Source organism: Rhinolophus hipposideros (genome assembly GCF_964194185.1).
Source record: "Rhinolophus hipposideros genome assembly, chromosome: 12".
NCBI classification, from domain to species: domain Eukaryota; kingdom Metazoa; phylum Chordata; class Mammalia; order Chiroptera; family Rhinolophidae; genus Rhinolophus; species Rhinolophus hipposideros.
The window spans coordinates 45,265,780-45,285,429 of NC_138058.1; the positions used below are offsets into that span (position 1 = coordinate 45,265,780).

A 19,650-nucleotide genomic window follows, 5' to 3' on the forward strand; every position below is an offset into this window, starting at 1 on the left:
GAGTCTTGTTGAACAAAAAAGACCTAGTCTCTGGATTTAAGGATCTTACAGTTCAGTTGGAGGGAGGAGCCCATGAAAAAATAAGTGAAAGAGAGATCTCAATATTGTGATGGAGAAAATGCAGATTGCACCGTGACAGAGGCTGGATACCTAGCTAAGCCTTGAGGTGTCAGAGAAGGGTTTCCGGGTAGGACAAGAAGGAATAGATGGAACTTGAGAGAAGGAACACCAGAGCTCTGAGGCAGGGCAAGCTCTGGCAGGCGTGACTACAGGCTAGACAGATACCTCTTAAGTGGGAAAGGGCTCAGGGAGCAGCTGATCTGACTCTGAACCAGCCCCAAATTCCCAGCAGTGATGGCTACACATTTCAAATTTGGTGATTATGAACACACATTTTTCTAATTCAAAAGAATTAACTACTGCATGTCTAGGCAAGAACTTTTCATTTCCCTGTTTCTCAACTTTTTGCTGTTTGAATCAGGAGCCTCGGGGAGCAACACGGGGGTGGAAAGTCCTTCAGGATGAATGCAAAAGCTACAAAGTCTCTCCCCCTTGCCTCTTGGAGAGGCAAGGCAAAAACTTATATTTAAGGCAAAGAAGGGTTTGTTGGCAAAACCACACAGGAGGCAGCAGAGTGCCAAATTAGAGCTTTCGCAAGCAATGTATTTTTATCACTGAACTCGTGGCTAACACTCCAAATGGTCTGCCTTAGTTGAGGCCACTCACCTGTGGATGGGTGAGTGCCTTGAAATTACAAGTTTGTATCAAATGGTCCACAAAGAAACCAAATTAACATTTATTTTATTTTTTATAAAAAGAGTATGAGAAGATAGGAGGCTCTTTGGCCTACTAAACTGTGAAACAGGATTATGTTTCTCCGGCTGTGAAGAGTAAAAATTAATATTCTATTTGGGGAACCTCAACCACATCACCAAAAGGCCAATTCCACGTCGTAGAATCATGTCACGGGTAGATATGGAGTAAGGCCACAATATTCCAGATCACACAAGATATAAATGACATACTATTCATCTTGAGTGAATGTAGCAAGAAAATATAATCCTTGGCTGAGTAACCAGAACAGAGTAAAGACATTTGGGTTTCACTGTAAACCAAGTCCTCTAGATCAAATTACTTAATAGGTTAGTCCATGAGTGAAGAATAATATATGCATTAGCTTATGACAATAAGACAATCTTCAGGAATGCCTTAGTGACTTCTGGCCCTAAATTTAGTCCACCAAGTGATTAAGGAATTAAGAAATAATAAAAAGAGCCTGGGAAAAATTGTACCGCAACTGTGCAGCCACCTTTTACATCAACCCAAGGTTTCTCCAAAAATGCTAATCATTTCTAGAACTATCCAAAGGGGGGGGAGTGGAAATTTTTTCTTAAAGGGCCAGGTAGTAAATATTTTAGGCTTTGCAACTCTGCCATTGCACACAAAAGCAACCATAGACAACCTGTTCATGTATGGTTATGGCTGTATCCCAGTAAAACCTTATATTCAAAAATAGGAGATTGGACTGTGGGCCATACGAGCTGCCAATTAAATTCGCGAACTTGTTGCAACGATGTTGCTAAATTTTTTTTGGTATCAGAGGGATTATTCACTATGAATTTGTACTAACTGGACAAACAGGTAACCAAGTTTACTATCTGGAAGTGCTGAAAAAGCTGCATGAAAAACTTAGACGACCTGAACTTTTTGCCAGCAATTCATGGCTCTTGCATCACCGCAATGCACCAGCTCACAGGGCACTGTCTGTGAGGGAGTTTTTAGCCAGTAAACAAATCATTGCATTGGAACACCCTCCCTACTCACCTGATCTGGCCCCCAGTGACTTCTTTCTTTACCTGAAGATAAAGGAAATAGTGAAAGGAAGACATTTTGATGACATTCAGGACATCAGGGAAAATACGACGACAGCTCTGATGGCCATTCCAGAAAAAGAGTTCCAAAATTGCTTTGAAGGGTGGACTAGGCGCTGGCATCGGTGCATAGCTTCCCAAGGGGAGTACTTCGAAGGTGACCGTAGTGATATTCAGCAATGAGGTTTGGAGCACTTTTTCTAGGATGAGTTCACGAACTTAACTGTCCAACCTCATTTCTCACTTCATTCCTATTTCCATGTCTTTGCTTATTTTTGTCCCCACTATTTCTCCTATTAATTAGAGTACTTCCTCCCTGGGTCAAAATATAATTATAATATCACCTATAACAAATATAAACCTAATATTATCTGTATGAAAGAGAAAGGGTGAAAAGAAAATGAAGGCTATATCTGTTCCCTTCCACCTGACAGCTAACATTCTGAAGTAACAGTCAATGTCTGGTGACCATTAGAAACATGACAAAACTGTAAAAAAGACATGAAATTGAAGCTTCTGGATGAAGACAGCAGAATGAAACACACATTTAGGTTTTATGCTTCTCAACCTCGCCACATAAAACTACATTAAAGGTATTTTTTTGCATTAGGGGTTGGAGTAAATTGTAAGGATAAAGACAGCGAAAGAAGATACCAAAGGAACAAAATTTTTGGAGGGTAGCAAGCAAGCAGAAAAATGGTATTGGACTTGGCTGACGAAAGACCAAACTGTAAACTGACATTAGATAAAGATAAAAATAAATTCAGTATGCACGCCAGAATCCTTCATACAGGTGAGGGTGGGTATGAAGTACTTAAAACAGGAAGAATAACCGAACGCATATATACTGAATACTAAGTCTTCCTGCTTTCCTCCTCCACTTTATCTTTCAGACAAGAGAAATTGGAGTACTATTCTGCGTAAAATATGATCATCTCCAGAGGAATTATCTAAAGATGCTGACTTCAAGAGTCCCCTCACAAACAACCCAGAGAAATCATCTGACATCAGTGATTCTCAACTAGAAGCACCTGGCAATGCCTGGCGACATCACAAACCTCAGAGGAGTGGTACTGGCATCTAGTGAGTAGAGGCCAGGGTGCTGCTAAATGTCCTACAATGCACAAGAAAAGCCTCCACAACAATTATCCCGTCCAAAATGTCCGCAGTGTCACCGCTCACAAGCTGTCTGACGTGAAACTCCCGGTCAACCTGCCCACCCACACAGGCAGGTTTCCAATACTCTTCCCGCTCTGTTAAGAACAAGCAGAAAACAAACAAAAAAAACCCGACCAGACATATGAGGAAAACTTCTAACAAGGAAGATAGAGAACTAGACAAACAGATAAAAGCAATGTGAAGAAAATAGACTGTAGGAAGAGGACAACTCCAAAAAACTATACTAGACTTTCACTTATGACTACGATGGATTACTGGGGACATTTACCTTTCTGCTCTAAATTAGAAAATTAGACATTTAGATAATTGTTTTCTGATATTGAACAGCAGGCACAGGAGGACTGCCTTTCACATTTAAGTCATGGATTTGACTTTTGTGTGTAGGGATCCAGTTTGAATTTACTGAAGAATTTCCCCACTGATTTATAATGCCATCTATGTCATATACCACCTTTCTATGGATGTATTCGTCTACCTCTGGACTGTGTCTGTCTTTGTTACTGTCTTCAGACTTCATTTTTGTAATAAACTTCTATACTTGGTACCGCAAATCCCTCCAACTTGTTATTCTTTAAAAGTGCCTTTTGGCCCTTTGCTCCTCCATATAAATTTTACAGTCAGCTTGTTGAGTTCTATCTTGTTTGATAAAATTTTATAACTTTCTACATAAATGACTTGGACATCTTCTATTATATTTATTATATTTTTGGTTGCTGTTACATACAGTGTATTTTTAAATTACATTTTCTGTTTTTGCTGCTATGTAGAAATGCATTTTACTTTTGTGTAATGGTGTTGTCCTTTGTGGTAAATTGGATAAACTAAGTTTATTCATCCTAATAATTTGCTGTGGATTCTTTTGGAATCCACAATGTACTGGAATACCACAAATAATGGCAGTTCTGTTTCTTCCTTCTGATCTCTATATTTTTTCACCCTTTGTCTTGTTGGGGTCTCCAGTACGTTGCATAGAAGTGGTAGAGTAGGCATTCTTATCATTACTGATTTTAAAGGCAATGCATTTAACACTTGATATGAATTTGCTGTGGGCTTTTTGATGTTACCCTTTACTAGGTTAAGAAATTTCTGTTCTAATCTACTTACAGTTTTCATTATGATTGGTTATTGGATTTTATCAAAAATAGCTTTTTCATTAATTTGTTAACGTGGGTATTAATAGGTTTTTCTAATGTTGGCCAATCTTGTATTCTAGAGATTAATCCACATTTGTCACAAAATACGTATTAACTGTTGTGCATTGCTGGATTCATTTTCAAATATTTCCATCTCTGATCCTGATTGATAATGCCCCATAATTTTCCTTTATAGTATTTGCCTGGTTTGGGCAACAAGGTTATAGTAGCCTTATAGGTGAGTTGGGGAGTATTCCCATTTTTTTCTATTGTTCGAAAAGTTTTAAGTTTGGAATCACCTGTTGTTAGAATTTTTATATGACTCACCTATAAAACTATCTCATTCTGGTTTGTTAACGCCTGATAAAATTTCTGGTTTCTTTAACTTCTTATAAAATTTCTTTAATGAGTATAAGTCCTTTCAGATTTTTAATTTATTCTTGAGTCAGTTTCAATCCCTATTATTTTTATAGGAAAGTGTTCCACCTAATATTTTTCAAACATTGGAATAAGATTCTTCAAAACATTCTTTTTTTAAAAAACCTGTGCTGCATCTGTAATTATGTTTATTTATTCCTAAAATTGACTATTCCTGACTTTTTATCAGTCTTACTACAAGTTTTAGAATATTACTAGTCTTTACAAAGCATTTTTTGCTCTGTTGAGCTCTATTTCTTCTATTTTATTTTATGTAATTCATTTATGATTTTATTTTTATTAATTCCTTTTTCCTGTCTTTGGACTTGTTTTCTAACTTCCAAGTTCAATTCTTAGCTCATTGTCAGACTTTTCCTATACAGCATAAGCATTTAAAGCTATATATTTCCTTCTAAATTCCACTTTACCTGTATCCCACAAGTATTGATAAAATATTTTCGTTATTATTTGATCTTAAGTATCTTCTAATTCCGCTATGATTTTTTGATTCATTGGTTATATAGTGTTTTAAATTTCTAAATATATGGTTTTTAAAAATTACCTTTCTGCTATTGATTTCTAACCTAATTGTGTTATGGTTAGAAATTGGTTTTTCTGATAGCAAATTTCTGAAAATTGTTGAGACCTGTCATGGCTTAATACACGGTTACTTTTTGTAAATGTTCCTTGCAGGCTTAAGAAGAATGTGTATTACTCAGTTATTGGGAAGTTTTATATGTCTATTAGATCAAGCTCATTAATTATATTGTTCAAATCTTACTGAACTTTTATCTTTCAGCTGTTTTCCCAACTACTGTAAGAAGTGTGTAAAATCTTCCACTACAGTAGTTTTGTCATTTTTGCTCTATGTATTTTGAAGTACATTACTAGGAGGATGAAAGTTGAGTTTTTGTGTTTTTTTTTTCAATCTTCTGGAAAGTTCAACCTATTATCACTATGTAATGTTTTTTCCTCTAGTAATGCTTTCTTGCCTTATTTTCTCTATATTAATATAGCCATACCAATTGTTAGTATTTGCCTGATATACTTGCCCACCCTTTTACTATAAACTCACATTTAGCATACATTTAGCTGGAACTTAAAAAAAAAAAATCAATGTGATAATATTTTGTCTGCTTTAACTGGAAATTTTAGTATATTCACGTTGTTATTAGAGACATATTTGCATTCCCTCCATCTTATTTTCTTTTTCTTTTCCCTTCCTCTCCTTTCTTGACTTCTTTTTTTTTTTTTTTTTTTTATTGGGGAAGGAGAACAGGACTTTATTGGGGAACACTGTGCATTTCCAGGACTTTTTTCCAAGTCAAGTTGTTGTCCTTTCAATCTTAGTTGTGGAGGGTGCCGTTCAGCTTCAAGTTATTGTTTTTTGTCTTAGTTGTGGAGGGCGCAGCTCAGCTCCAGGTCCAGTTGCTGTTGCTAGTTGCAGGGGCACAACCCACCATCCCTTGTGGGAGTCGAACCTGCAACCTTGTGGTTGAGAGGACGCGCTCCACCCAACTTAGCCATCCGGGAGCTCAGCGGCAGCTCAGCTCAAGGTGCCGTGTTCAATCTTAGTTGCAGGGGGCAGAGCCCACCATCCCTTGCGGGACTGGAGGAGTTGAACTGACAACCTTGTGGTTGAGAGCCCACTGGCCCATGTGGGAATCGAACCAGCAGCCTTCAGAGTTAGAAGCATGGAGCTCTAACCGCCTGAGACACCGGGCCGGCCTCTTGACTTCTTTTGCATTGGCATTTTTCCCCCTCATTCCATATACTTCTGGTTTGGAAATTATGCACTTTATTTTATTCTTTAGTTATTTAAGAAATTTTAATATGTATTTTTAACTTGACCAAATTCAAAGTTTGTCATTATCTTTTTCTTTTTGAATACTTACTCTAATCAACTAAACTATATTCTATTATTTTCTAGTATTTTAGTTATTTACTCCACAAATGTGATATTATCATTTTATATAATCAATGTTTTTCTACAATTATCTGTGTATTTACCATTTTCTGGGACTCACTATTCTTTCTTACATTTTATATGTTCCTTTTGAGCTCATTTCCTTCTGTGTGCCTTTCGGAATGTCCTCTAGTGAGGATGTTAGTTGTAAACTCATTTGCTTGCCTAAAAACGTCGATTTCATTTTTCTGTTTTTTAAAAGAACAATATTGAAAAAAATTTAAATATATCTGTTCTGGAACATTGGGTGGTAATGTGAGACCATTTTTCCTCTTTCATGTTTCAATTTCAATTTCAATATTTTTATTTCTGGATTTTTGTGCTGAAGTCTCTGGAGAGATTTTTGATTTTCTCCCTGGTCTTCCCAGAGCTAAGGCCAAGACACAAAAGTATCCCCACTATCTTTGTGCATATGTGGGAGTAGTCCAGTAAACTGACTGAAATTGTTGCCTTGCAGGGCTCTATACTTCATGCGCACATCTCTGATCTAATCTTCCCATCTTGCTCAAGCCCAGGGCTTTGTCTTCCATGTATGTGATGCCCTTTAAAACTTAGGCTTTAGATCCTGGGAGATTGGCAGATACTCCTTAAGGCAAGCACTGCCTTTGGTGTTAGTTTACCTTTTGAATTTGTACTTTTCCTTTGTTTCTGGCCTCCAAGGATCATCATTACTTTCTTGCCAGTACAATCACGTGCATATTTAAAATTACATACATACATATAAATTCTGTAAACTTATATGCATACAAGGTCAGACAACTGTTTGTGAACCCATCCTAGAAAAAATGCTACATATCTCATTGCTACAGTGAATATCACTACAGTCACCTTCGAAAAACTCCCCATGAGAAGCTAAGCACCTACGCCAGCACCTAGTCCACCCTTCAAAGCAATTTTGGAACTCTTTTTCTGGAATGGCCATCAGAGCTGTGGTTGTATTACCCTTGATGTCCTGAATGTCATCAAAATGTCTTCCTTTCAATATTTCCTTTATCTTCAGGTAAAGAAAGAAGCCACTGGGGGCCAGATCAGGTTAGTAGGGAGGGTGTTCCAATGCAGTGATTTGTTTACTGGCTAAAAACTCCCTCACAGACAGTGCCCTGTGAGCTGGTGCATTGTCGTGATGCAAGAGCCATGAATTGTTGGCGAAAAGTTCAGGTCGTCTAACTTTTTCAAGCAGCCTTTTCAGCACTTCCAGATAGTAAACTTGGTTACCTGTTTGTCCAGTTGGTACAAATTCATAATGAATAATCCCTCTGATATCAGAAAAGGTTAGTTAGCATCGTTCCAACAAGTTCACAAACTTAATTGTCAGATCTCGCATGTACGTATGTATGTAAATATTTTCCAGGATTTTTATTGTTGTATGGTTAAGTTTCCCTGGCTATCTTGTTCACAATTCTGTTGGAAACCTAAGTCCATTTATTTGATCTTTAAGTTGCTAAAACTGTAAATCTTTTAGCATGATGAAAAATTCAAAACCAAGAAAGAACACCATTGCCATCTGGTGGACAAAGCTTCTATTACCACACCTAAATGAGACCCACTATGACTAACCTCATTCCCCCTACATTTAGTCAACAAATCCTGTGGAATCTTCTTTTACCAGGTCTTTCTGTATCTGTCCTTTCATTTCCATTCTCCTAGTACCACCTTAGTCTACTCCCTAGTTTTTTGTTCTGCTAGAATTTTCTCTTTAGTCACTATTTTTTCAATGTATTTTCTTTTTTCCTATTGTCACACATTACTTTTATAATTTTACGTTAATTTGATGGGATATCAATTTCCTGCTTAAAAGCAAAAATTTTAGAACCAATAACAGCAGTCTGACTAGGGATGAAAACAAAGTAGAGGTCCAATAAATGTTAGCTGAACTGAAAAAAAGTATTTAGTACCATTTGTTCATTTGTCAAATTTACCTGGGAGGCAACTTATGTACAGAAGTTTCCAAGTGTTTTCTGGTAATAACAGACTGATGAATGACACTCACATGTGTAATTCCCCTGTGGGCTTGACTTACCTAAATTTTTAAAAAAACTTAAAATTATTTTTAATTACAAAATGCATGACCAATATAAAAACTGAGTTAATATATTGTTGGGAGCTATCATTCCCACTGTAGAAGATACAAATATGGAATGGAGAAAGGCAAGGAAGAACCCTGTGGGGTTGGAATGGAATTGAAGTTATCGATAAAACCTGTGATGTTTAATACATGTGTTTTCTAGATCTTTCTGTTGAAGAGGCCTAGAGGAAATGACAACCCAACAGGCCCAGATCTTAGTTTCTAAACACCATTCTCCACTAAAAAAAAAAAAAAGGATATTTGGAGAAATGGCTGATTCCAGAGCTGGAGTGGGGAAAAAAAAAAAGACAAACTTGGAACACTTGTGCTGGAAAGTATTTTTCAAAAAAATGGTAAGAACATGTCAAAAAGACCCAGGAGACAGTTTGAAAGGTCTCCCACTGGCTAAACCTAGGACAATTTGACATCAAAACAAATGAAAGTAACAGACTGAATAAAAAAGGAATCCATGAGTTCATACTAATATAAGTGAGAAAAAAGAAAGTATTTTCTTACAATAGAATGCCAACTAATAAATGTAGAAGGAATGACAGAATTGTAAAACCACCATTTGGCAACCATCAGAGTATTAATTCAGCCAAGATACATCACTGAATTAGTGTGAAAGTTTGCTGAGAAACAATAGTCTCAAAGAATCTCCCCCATGAAATGCTTAATTTAATAGGAAAAAAAACTTTATAATGAAGAAATCTAGCAGATGCCACCTAAAACAAGTGATCAAAATTAACACCTTGAAATGGACAACCGACAGCATGATATGATGCACTAAAAAATACACATCACTTCTATGACATTCCTGTCAAAATGTATAAAAGCTCGATATAATCATGAAAAAACATCAGAAAAACTCAGACTAAGGGGCATTCTATATAATAACTGGACTATATCGTTCATAATTTTGACATGTTTGACAGGTTGAAGAATTGTTCTAGATTAAAGGAGACTATAGAGACACGATTGGTAAATGCAATATGTTATCCTGGATTGGATCCTGGCCCTGTTTTTTCTTGTTTTTGTTTTTTGGTTTTTGTTTTTTGACAAAGGCCATTATTGGAACAACTAGTAAAATATATAAAAGATTATAGTACTGCATTAATGTTAATTTTCGGGTTTTGACAATTGTGCTATGGTTATATTATAAAATATCCTTGTTCTTAGGAAATACACACTTAAGCTTAAGTATTTGAGGTAAAGAGGCATCATATCTGCAGCTAACATACAAATGGTCAGAAAAAAGGCATTTATTCTATATTGACAAAGGGAAACCTGTTTCTTATAGTAGAATGACAACTAATTAATACACAGAGAATGATGTAGTTAGAAAATAACAATTTTGTAAACATCACAGTAAATTTTTTTTCAGATAAGACTCATGAAAGGATGCTAATCTAGGAGGGACAGGTCTGATGAATAGAGTATCAAAATGGTCTCAAAAATCTCTCTGCACAAATCAACCACTAATTGCAAAGGAAAAACAACTGTGCAGTGGAAAACTGGCAACATCTTATCTAAGTAACCAAAGTGAGCATCACCAATAAGGGGCAAAGGGAAGTTCTAGAAGTCTGGATAGGACTCTGGAGGACCCATCAGAGTATTTCGGCCCACACTGCATAACCTGAATTTAACCATAAGGAAACACTGGAAAACCCACACTGAGGGATGTTTTATACTTTTTCTGTCCTATACTCTTCAAATACAGCAATACTACAAATGACAAAGAGTCCAAAGAACTGTCCTAGATTAAAGAGTCACGATAAAGTAACATGATCCTGGACTAGACCCTGTAACTGAAAAAAACCCCAAAAACAATTGAACAAATGAAATTGGAATAGGGACTGTAGATGAAACGCTGTTACTGATGTTATAATTCCTGAATTTGATAACTGTACTCAGTATGCTTGTTCCTAGGATGCACATCTGTTGTGCTGAACGGTAAAGGGTATAATGTCTGCAATGTACTCTCAAAAGGGTCAAGGAAAAAAATATGTAACAAGAGATCGAAAATGGTAAAGCAGATACGAGAAACATTAAAAAAGTCAAAGTGAAGAATATATGTATTTTTTCTATTTAAAATTCTCAAAACAAATACATACATGTGCATGTAAATGTCTATTTCTAGGATACTAAAATTAGTAGTACTCTCCTGCTCTCCTAGGTAAGGGAACTAGGACTAAAAAGTATTAGGTGATTGGCATGAGGTTGTAAAGGGTTAAGTTTCTCTTTTCTCAACCCTGAGTTCCACTGCTCAGAAAACACAACATTAATAGCTTTCAGATGTTTCCTATACGTATACCCAAACTGCTGCACATATATGTCATTCTTATATCATCTTGATTGCTACATATTCTAATGAATAAATGATTTGAAGAAGTGTTCTATTGGTACTTAAGTTGTTTCTAATATACTGGAGGTGCCAAAAAAAAGTATACCCATGACTTGTATTCATCTTTTATTATCGGTATATATTGAGAATTACAATTTTAAGTATTTTTCCTTTCTTAAAATGTGTATGCATTTTTTTGGCACCCTCTGTATATATTTAGATACAGTCTGAGATTTTAAAAAATATCTTATTTCATCACTTTTACATTTACTTTGATGAAAACTATGTTTGGCCCTAATTGTGTTATCTTATTTAATGTTATAGTTTCTGTTTTTATGACTTTAAAAAAAATATTTTAAATTCATGTTATGTTTTGGAATTTGACTTCTCATCTAGTAACGTCAATGTATGGAAGTCATATTATTATTTCAACAATATGAATATTTATAATACTTATATTCTGTTCTGTGATTTAATACGAACAAAATTCTTCATAGGAGAAACTGAGTCTGGCCACTGGATCACTTATGGAAGGAGGCTACTCAAGGTATGAATATGAAATGTGAGTTGCGGAAGACCAGATCCCAGTTTTAATACCTCAGAAATGCACCTTTCCCTAAGTCGACCAACCCAACTTTTAACGGATCTGGACCACTCTCTAAACAGGTCCTATTATGAGTCCCTTGTGGTAATTTTAACTAAAAATCCCCAAAGTGACTAAAGCATGAAAAGATACTTCCTGTCTTCACAGCTATTGTTATTTATTGTATTTTACATTCTCCTTGTGATCTTTCAGAATATGAATAACAACGTATCTTAGAAACACTAAACAACCTTATAAACAGTTAAAACTTTACTTTCCATAATAACTTTAATATAAAAAGCAATATCTATACTATGTATAGCATCATGTTACATATTCTACATATTTTATAAGTGATAAGTATTTATACATACTATACTTAGTAACAAGGGAATACTATTTTGGTCTCCCCTAGTAGGCTGCAGGTTTCCAATGAAGGTAACATAAGAAAAAAATCTTTCTTTGAAGCCTAAAAAACATATATATGTACATATACATATATATACACATATATATAAGTATATACATGTATACATACACATATACATACATATATCAAAATGTTCGTTTTGTTCTATTTATTTCTTTTGGGGGACTGGGGGAATACAAGAAGTTTGATTTCTGCTTCAAAAAAACTTTCCCAAAGAGTGGCGATTCATTTTCATTACCCATCATCATGGGTGAACACTGTTCTCCAGGCTTTTATGACAGTGTGAATTCAAGGTAATGTGTATGACATGTTTTTCTGAAATCCAGTGTATTTATTTGGACATATATGGGGTGTCCCTTGTGTTCTTGTTCTCAGATGAAGGTATTAGCACTTTGGTTTCAAGAACAAAGTTTTAAAAACCATAAATACAACTTGTGTTTGATTTGGGTCTTGGCTAATTACTAAGGAACCATTCAGCAATAATGGTCTCAGATATTTAAATACTCTGTGAAGCTGCAATTAATTAAGGGACTACTGATTCTAAGAACTATGCAACCCACAAGGGAATGAAGGTAGAATTATAAGTCTGGATGCCAAGTTCTGAGCAAATATCAATAGTTTCCTTCTCACTTTTGCAATATCTATAAATAAAGGAGAGGGAGAAGAATTATATGAATAATGTTAAATAAAAAGTGCATATAGAACTGGGAAAATTTTTGTTGTTGTTAAATTTGCCACTTAATTCCAGTTCAGTAAGATGCTTATAAAGAAAATACAGGAGCCTTAGTTACATTGTTTCTATTTAGAACTTCTTGAGAGCAAAAGAATGAATACCAATCAACTTCCCTGGTTTAAACTTAATTTGTCTTAAAACATGTTATTTTGTAACTTTAACAACTATGATACACCTTGAAAATTTAAAGCAAAAAGCAAAATGATATAGAAAGCCAAAAACTTCATCAATACATCTAGACAGACGTTTGTTTGTAGTTCTTGGTATCCAAAACCTTTTTCCCACACATTGCACAGATGCCTAAAACAAACAAACAAACAAAACCATGTGAGCAACCAAATCATAATACAAACTAATAATACCAATCAAATATCTAATACTAACAGTTTGGTTAATATAAGGCAATCCTGAAGCTAAAAACATAATTTAACAGCATCAGAAAAGAGAAAAAATATACTTTTAATAATGAACAAGTTCTATTTTGCCTTAGGAAAAAAGAGTATTTTACTACAATAGGATTTACGAAAGGCTACTCCTTTTTCTCTATTATCCAAATCAGTACCAAATGAAACAGGTTTGATATGAACAGAAAAATGGTATTAAACTTACCCTTTTTGTAGGCACAGCCCTGGCAGTAATGAGAACCGGGTTGGTGCACAGAACTTTTACAAATTCTGCAAGTGGAAAATTTATTCTTTCCATATGGATCGAATCTAGAGTTTTTTTTTTAAAAGAAAGAAAAATGTATAATGTCAACACTCTTACAAATAACCTCACTTAAGCAATAAATGAGATTAATCCATGCTCTTTATTTCCTGTCAAACTCTACAACTCTTCCAGATGGCTACTCTCTAAAATGCCTACACACCTCTGCCACTTCCATGTAAGTTGCATGCTTATAGTCATTTGTACTGAATCCCAAACCTGTTTATATTAGCTGTATTTGGCAATCTATTTGTGTGATAAAATTAAATGCTATGAAAACTGATGAAATATGAGTGCAGAAACAGTGATTGATTCTATGAAAAACCAAGTGAATGCTTTAGGATGACTATGTAAGTGTGAATCATTAAAACTTTGATTGTTTTAGGTATGGATAAGACAACTTAAAAACTGGGGAAAAATCATAGTGGGAGGATTTGGTACTTTGCTACTGTTAGTTCATGCTCCACTTTAAAGATATTGGAAATATATATTCTGGTTATGATTTGTGGGAGAAAAATGAAGAACTCAAATGGCCTTATCTCAAAATCAAGTGGTTGATGAATTCACATACAATTATGTGCTTTAAAATAAGGTATGCGTATTTTTAATGACTGTCTAATTTAACTGACCTCTTCAATTAAGTGATCCAATATCTTTGGATAAAAGCGTTCCTACTATATAAAAATGCTACCTTATAGTGATTGAAGTGCAAAATAACTTTAGAGGAAATACCTCCCCCTAAATTGGCAATAACTTTTTCTAACAATACTCATATACTGAATACCAAGACTGTTTCTTCTCTTGGGGTACAGTACAATAGTTCACGTTCAAAGGTTAATTTTCCCAAACTCAAAAGAACGTCACTTTACGCCCCACAAGAGAAGACAGGCACTATTCTTCTTTTCAATAAGCTCAATTTGTTTGGACCTGTATGTCTGGAGATTTATTTTTCTTAAAACCGTATTTTATCATTCTAAGATGTATATTTTATTATCTCTGAAATCTTAAAATTAATTGGCAGAGCTTTTTCTTTCTTAAACCAATGATGCACTCTACAAATAATGATATCTTGGCTACAACACAATACAGTAGTAAAAATTTCCAAAGTGAGATAGAGAATCAAAACTAATAGTTACTTTTTAATATCAGAGTAAGTTTGGGAACATAAAGGAACTAGAAATATGTAAAATTGTACAATCTATAAAAATAACTTAATAATAACTGAATGGTCATAGAAGAGATCATTGTCAACAATATAGTGTGACACTGCTTGTCACTTAAAAGATTAAGTCTGTTGTGCTTAGATTAAGTGCTATTTTATGTGCCAGGTACTGTATACAGTAAAAGTTTTATCTTTATTATTTCTAATCCTTGGGATGAAGTCATGAAACAGGTATTTATTCATTCAGCACATATATACTGAGTGCCTACTATGTGCCTGTTACTGTTCTAAATACTAAAGATGAACTTGGCAGTCAAAGTCTCTGCCCTCATCAAGTTGACATTCTAGTGAAAGGAGATAGGCAATAAGTAATGAAACAAACATGCTTTTCAGATAGTAATATACATTGTAGATAAAATTCAAACAGGATACTATGGCAGACATGAGGGGAAGGAGGGAAGACATTAGTTTAGATGCTAGTTAGGGACCCTCTCTGAGACGGTAACATTTCAGTTGAGACCAAAGTAACAAGGAGGAGCCAGCTATTTAAGCTCTGAGGGGTGAGCTGTAGGAGAGAGAAGCAAACACAGACCTCTTCCAGTGGGACTGGGCTTGGCATATCTGATGCAGAAGTTGGTACAATAGAAAGCAGGAGAGGCCAGATCACAGAGGACCTTGTAAGAACATACGTAGTAGGGGGCTTGGATTTTATTCAGTATAAAAAGAAAACCAATGGAGGGTTTTGAGCAAAGGACTTACATGCCCTTTAAAGGACCACTCTGGTTACTTTAAGACTTAACTGTAGGGAACTAGAGAGGAAGCAGGGAGGCAGACAGTTATTAAGGTATCCAAGTAGGAAATGACAGTGGTTTGGAATATGATAATAGCAGCGAGATGGACAGAAGCAGGTGGATTCAGGTTATATTTTGGTGGCAATGCCAAAGAACTTGCTGATGGGTATGGGAAGTGGGAAAGGAGGCAACCTGTGAGCAATTCTAGCTTTTAGGCTTACACAACTGGATTGGACAGTGGTGCAATGATAAGACAAGATTAGAAGACTGAAGGAAAAAGAGGTTGCCTGTTAGACATCCAATTGGCTAAATCAAGTGGGCAGCTGGAGACATGTCTGGAGCTCAAAGGATAAGTCAGAACTGAAGATACACACTTTGGAGTCATAAACAGACAGTTTGAACTTAAAGCCATTGTACTAAGTCACTTGAGGAGAAATTATAAATTTATGAAAGTCTAGGATTGAGTGTAGAGGCACTTGATTAAGAAAAGATAGCCAATAAGTTGGGAGGAAAGAAGAACATGGTGTCCCAGAGCCATCAATTTTAAAGGTAACGTGTGATCCTGACAAGAGTAGTTTCAAAAGTGTGGTGGGGAGGAAGGCCTGACTGGAGTGGCTGAAGGAGAGAATGAAATTTAAGGACACTGAAAGTATCTAATAAGGCTTTTGAAAACTTCTGCTATAAAGGGAAGCAAGGAAATGGGGTGGAAACTGGAAGGGTTCATGGGATTTTTAAGACTGGATATAATAAAGCATGGTGTCCAGAAATGTTTTTAAGGTGGGAGACATTTTTAGCCCCATTCTCAGATGAAAAAGTAAAGTTCAGAAAAGTTAAGAAAACTGACTTAACTTGTGTAAGGTCACAGAGATAGACAGTGACAGAGTCTGGATTCAAATTGAGGTCTGACTCTAGAACTTAAACTCTTTCCACATTTCTGTGCAGCCCCTCATTTGCAGGATAATTAAGAACTAGAAAAAAAAAGTCATGTTTCTGGTGAAATTATAAAAAGAAAGTGGCACTAATAATTTCATATAGTGATACAGTGCGGAGGGACAGGGTGAAACTAGCAGGTTATAACAGATAGCTTGGTTTTGCGTGACAGGAACTACCTATGTTTTATCACAATAGAATGATGCATACGAAATTCACTTCAGCATGCGTAATATTAAAAAGAGTGGTAATTTTATATATTGCTGCTCTACAGATGCTCCTATACCTACCTTGCTTTTTTTGAGGTCAAAGCTTTATTTTCATTCAGCTTTCTTCCACCACTTTCTGTATCAAAATATACATGTATTTCAGTGAGTCATTTCTACACATTTCACATATAAAATATACATATAACATTTAACAATGAGTTTAAAAGTTCATTTTTGACATCCTACTAATAGACTAGCCTATATCAATATTTTCAAAAATCTTCATTTAATATCCAGGTTCTTAAGACGCTACTTAAAACATTTATTAGGAAAACAAAAAAATGAAGCCAAAAAAAATTGGATAACACAATCATTTTATTTCTCAGACTCAAAGCAAGACTTCAGGAATAGGTCTACATTTAATATATGTACTGTAAAACCTAGAAGCCACACTTTGGTGCCATAGACCTTGAATACAGTGAAAGTATTTATTTTCCTTCCATTTGACATTTTCACTGTATTTAATGATTAGGAAGATGAAAACATTTAAATGATTTGTTTAAGAATATAAAAATCAGGTGAGGAAAAGGGGAATTAAATACCAACTATAATTATATAAGCTGAATCAAATCCATTACTATGATATACTCATTGCTTGACAATTATTTATTATGTCATCTTCTGCCTACCAAATTAGGAACACTGATATGTAACTGAGAAAACTAAATAGAATAAGATATTAAATTGTCGGGGGATCCAGTATTCTTTAATATTTAATAGGTGAAATATTTTGTACCCATAACATTTCATTTTACAAGTAATGTAAAAGTTAAAACATTATTCACAGGAAGTTTCTGATTCAACTGTGTTCAAAAAGGAAAAATACCTGTGGTATTCCTTGCACCGTCTTTCCATGTATCTGGAGTGATAACAGTACCAAGTTTCTTTTCACCTGTTATAACAAGATATTAAAAGGAAGGGGAATTAGTCTTTACTATCTAATAAATACACCACATTGTGCCTCAAGTTCACAATAGCATTAACAGTCACATTATAGTAGGAGGCTGGTAACGCTAATGCTGGAGTCAGGGCCAGTGACCTGAGACTTCAGATGTTAACTGTGGGCAATGGAAAACTGACTGACTCTTAGGAAAATCTGTAGTATAATAGTATGGTTTATAATAAGCTTCCTCTGTACATGTATACTTTGAACAAATCAGGTAAACGTATCTGTTAAGCATATTCATTCCATAAATATTTACAAAGCATCTATAAACCATTTATACTATGTATAAACTATTGTACAAAATACAATCCAATGAGTTACAGTTCTAAATTTCAAGGAGCTTGCTGATTTCTCTAACAGTAGTACTAACTGGGTTTCACCGGTGGACCTTAGGAGCTACATGAACTAGATGAAATTGTACATAAACCTTTTGTATATCTCTTTTTTAACAGATTTCGGTCAGAACTTACAGCTTTCAACAAATCCTCAAAGGGTTCAGAGAACCGAGGGAAAAAAAGTTAAGAACCATTCAACTAAATATAAGCTAGAAAACAAACAGTGTAAGCATTGAGAGCTAAAATATATTGAGCGCTAATATACTGGGAAAAATTCCATGGAGAAGAAATAACCTTGGCTAGGAAAACTTTGTGGGAAAGGCAACAGAGAGGATACGTCGCAATCAGACTGTGAAGAAATCGGAGGAAAGATGATAGAGACAAACTCGAAGAAGAACACATCCTGAAGAAAAGCATGGAAAGCGAAGGGTAGACATGGGCATGCAACACAGTTTCGTTTGGCCAAAGTGTTAAGAGGATAGGGGTTAGTGAAAATGAAACTGGAAAGATAAGCTGAGGCCTTATGGTGGAGGGTGGTCCTGAATGCCAGGCTCCAAATACAGAAACCGCAAATTATTCTCTGCACAGCGAGAACTTATGAAAGTAACTCGTCCATGTCCATTCTTCTACCTAATGAAAGATCTGTGATTCACACTCATGGGTGTCTGTGTTCCAAGTTTTACCTACTGGGGGTACACAAACGAAATGGATCACGTTAGAAAGTAACCAGGATAAGAGGACTTGAAACAGGCCACAGAGGAGCCAGAGATGGCTAGCCCGGGGAAGAAGAGACTTGGGTATATGACGGCTGTTTTAAAACATAAACAGTTTGCAAGATAAAAAAAAAAAAGGCATACGGTAGCTTTTAGAAATCTCACGGGTTGGCATTAGAATCATTGATGGCAACTATAGGGAGGCCAGACTTTTCTAAAAGCCGGTGAAATCTGCACAGATGCTTTGAAGGTGTTGAGAATCTCCTACCACCAGGCCTCAAGAAAAGAGCGCTTCAGCAATTGCATGGGATACTGACTTAGGGCCGTTGGATAAAATGCATAATTAAACTTAAATTTCAGATAAACAACGAATCCTTTTTCTGGAAAGACTGCCCTACGAGTAAGTGCTTCGGAGCAGCAAACAACCAAGTCTCGGATACGGCATGGGATATACTTATACTAAAAACTATCCGTCCTTTTCCACAAATTGCAATTTACGTGGGCGTCGATATTTTTATTTGCTTAAATACGGCAAATGGAGAAGTGACTGAGATCCATTCCAAACGTGAAGGTCTGGGAGGCGAGGGAGCCGGTTAAGAAGCTGTAGGGGATGAAATCCGGGGTTGGCGGGAAGCAACAGAAACGGACAAATAGGTGCAAGAACTAAAACCACCCCGAACGCAAAACATATAGGGCTATATATACGGTCGTTGGGAAGGGGCAGGAACCGTCAGAGGGTCGGGTAGGAGGACAGAAGCTATAACCAGAGACCTGAGGCCGAGAGAAACACAAAGAACGGGCAAAGTTCCTGGGGAACTTCAGCTAGGTTGTTCTACCCTCCTCCTGCTCCCGCAGAAGCGGCCCCTTAACTCACATTTTTCGCACACCATCCTTCCGCGACTGTCCTCTTAGTCGCAACAGCAACAGCAGCAGCTTGAAAACATCAATATTACAGCCAGGGAAAGATCCCCCTTCCGGGTTACGAAAACCCACTTCCGGTCCCTCCTCCCTGCGGCCCCTCCTCCCTCCGGCCCGCCTATCATACACCTGGAAAGGCGAGGCAGGAATAAACAGCAGC

The 19,650-nt window shown here is 36.0% G+C and overlaps 2 protein-coding genes across 4 annotated transcripts in view; both read right to left on the minus strand.

Annotated features, from left to right (window-relative positions):
- SOCS5 (suppressor of cytokine signaling 5) overlaps positions 1-19,553 on the minus strand; it is a 122,414-nt gene extending 102,861 nt beyond the window's left edge. The window contains exons 1-4 of one of the 3 annotated variants that reach the window (XM_081068216.1): positions 19,447-19,553; positions 17,405-17,470; positions 16,600-16,654; positions 13,331-13,434 (exon numbers count right to left, since the gene is read on the minus strand). The gene's annotated coding sequence lies outside the window, so the exon portion shown is untranslated. The remainder of the gene's footprint in view (positions 1-13,330; positions 13,435-16,599; positions 16,655-17,404; positions 17,471-19,446) is intronic. The other 2 variants (XM_081068215.1, XM_081068217.1) reach the window with 2 other exon arrangements.
- On the minus strand, positions 9,689-19,564 carry CRIPT (CXXC repeat containing interactor of PDZ3 domain). Its single transcript, XM_081068219.1, has 5 exons — positions 19,447-19,564; positions 17,405-17,470; positions 16,600-16,654; positions 13,331-13,434; positions 9,689-13,021 (listed from the first exon to the last, which is right to left on the minus strand). Exons 1-5 carry the CDS (start codon positions 19,460-19,462, stop codon positions 12,957-12,959), a joined length of 306 nt encoding a protein of 101 aa, XP_080924345.1. The 5' UTR covers positions 19,463-19,564; the 3' UTR covers positions 9,689-12,956.
- Positions 19,565-19,650: the final 86 nt, after the last annotated feature.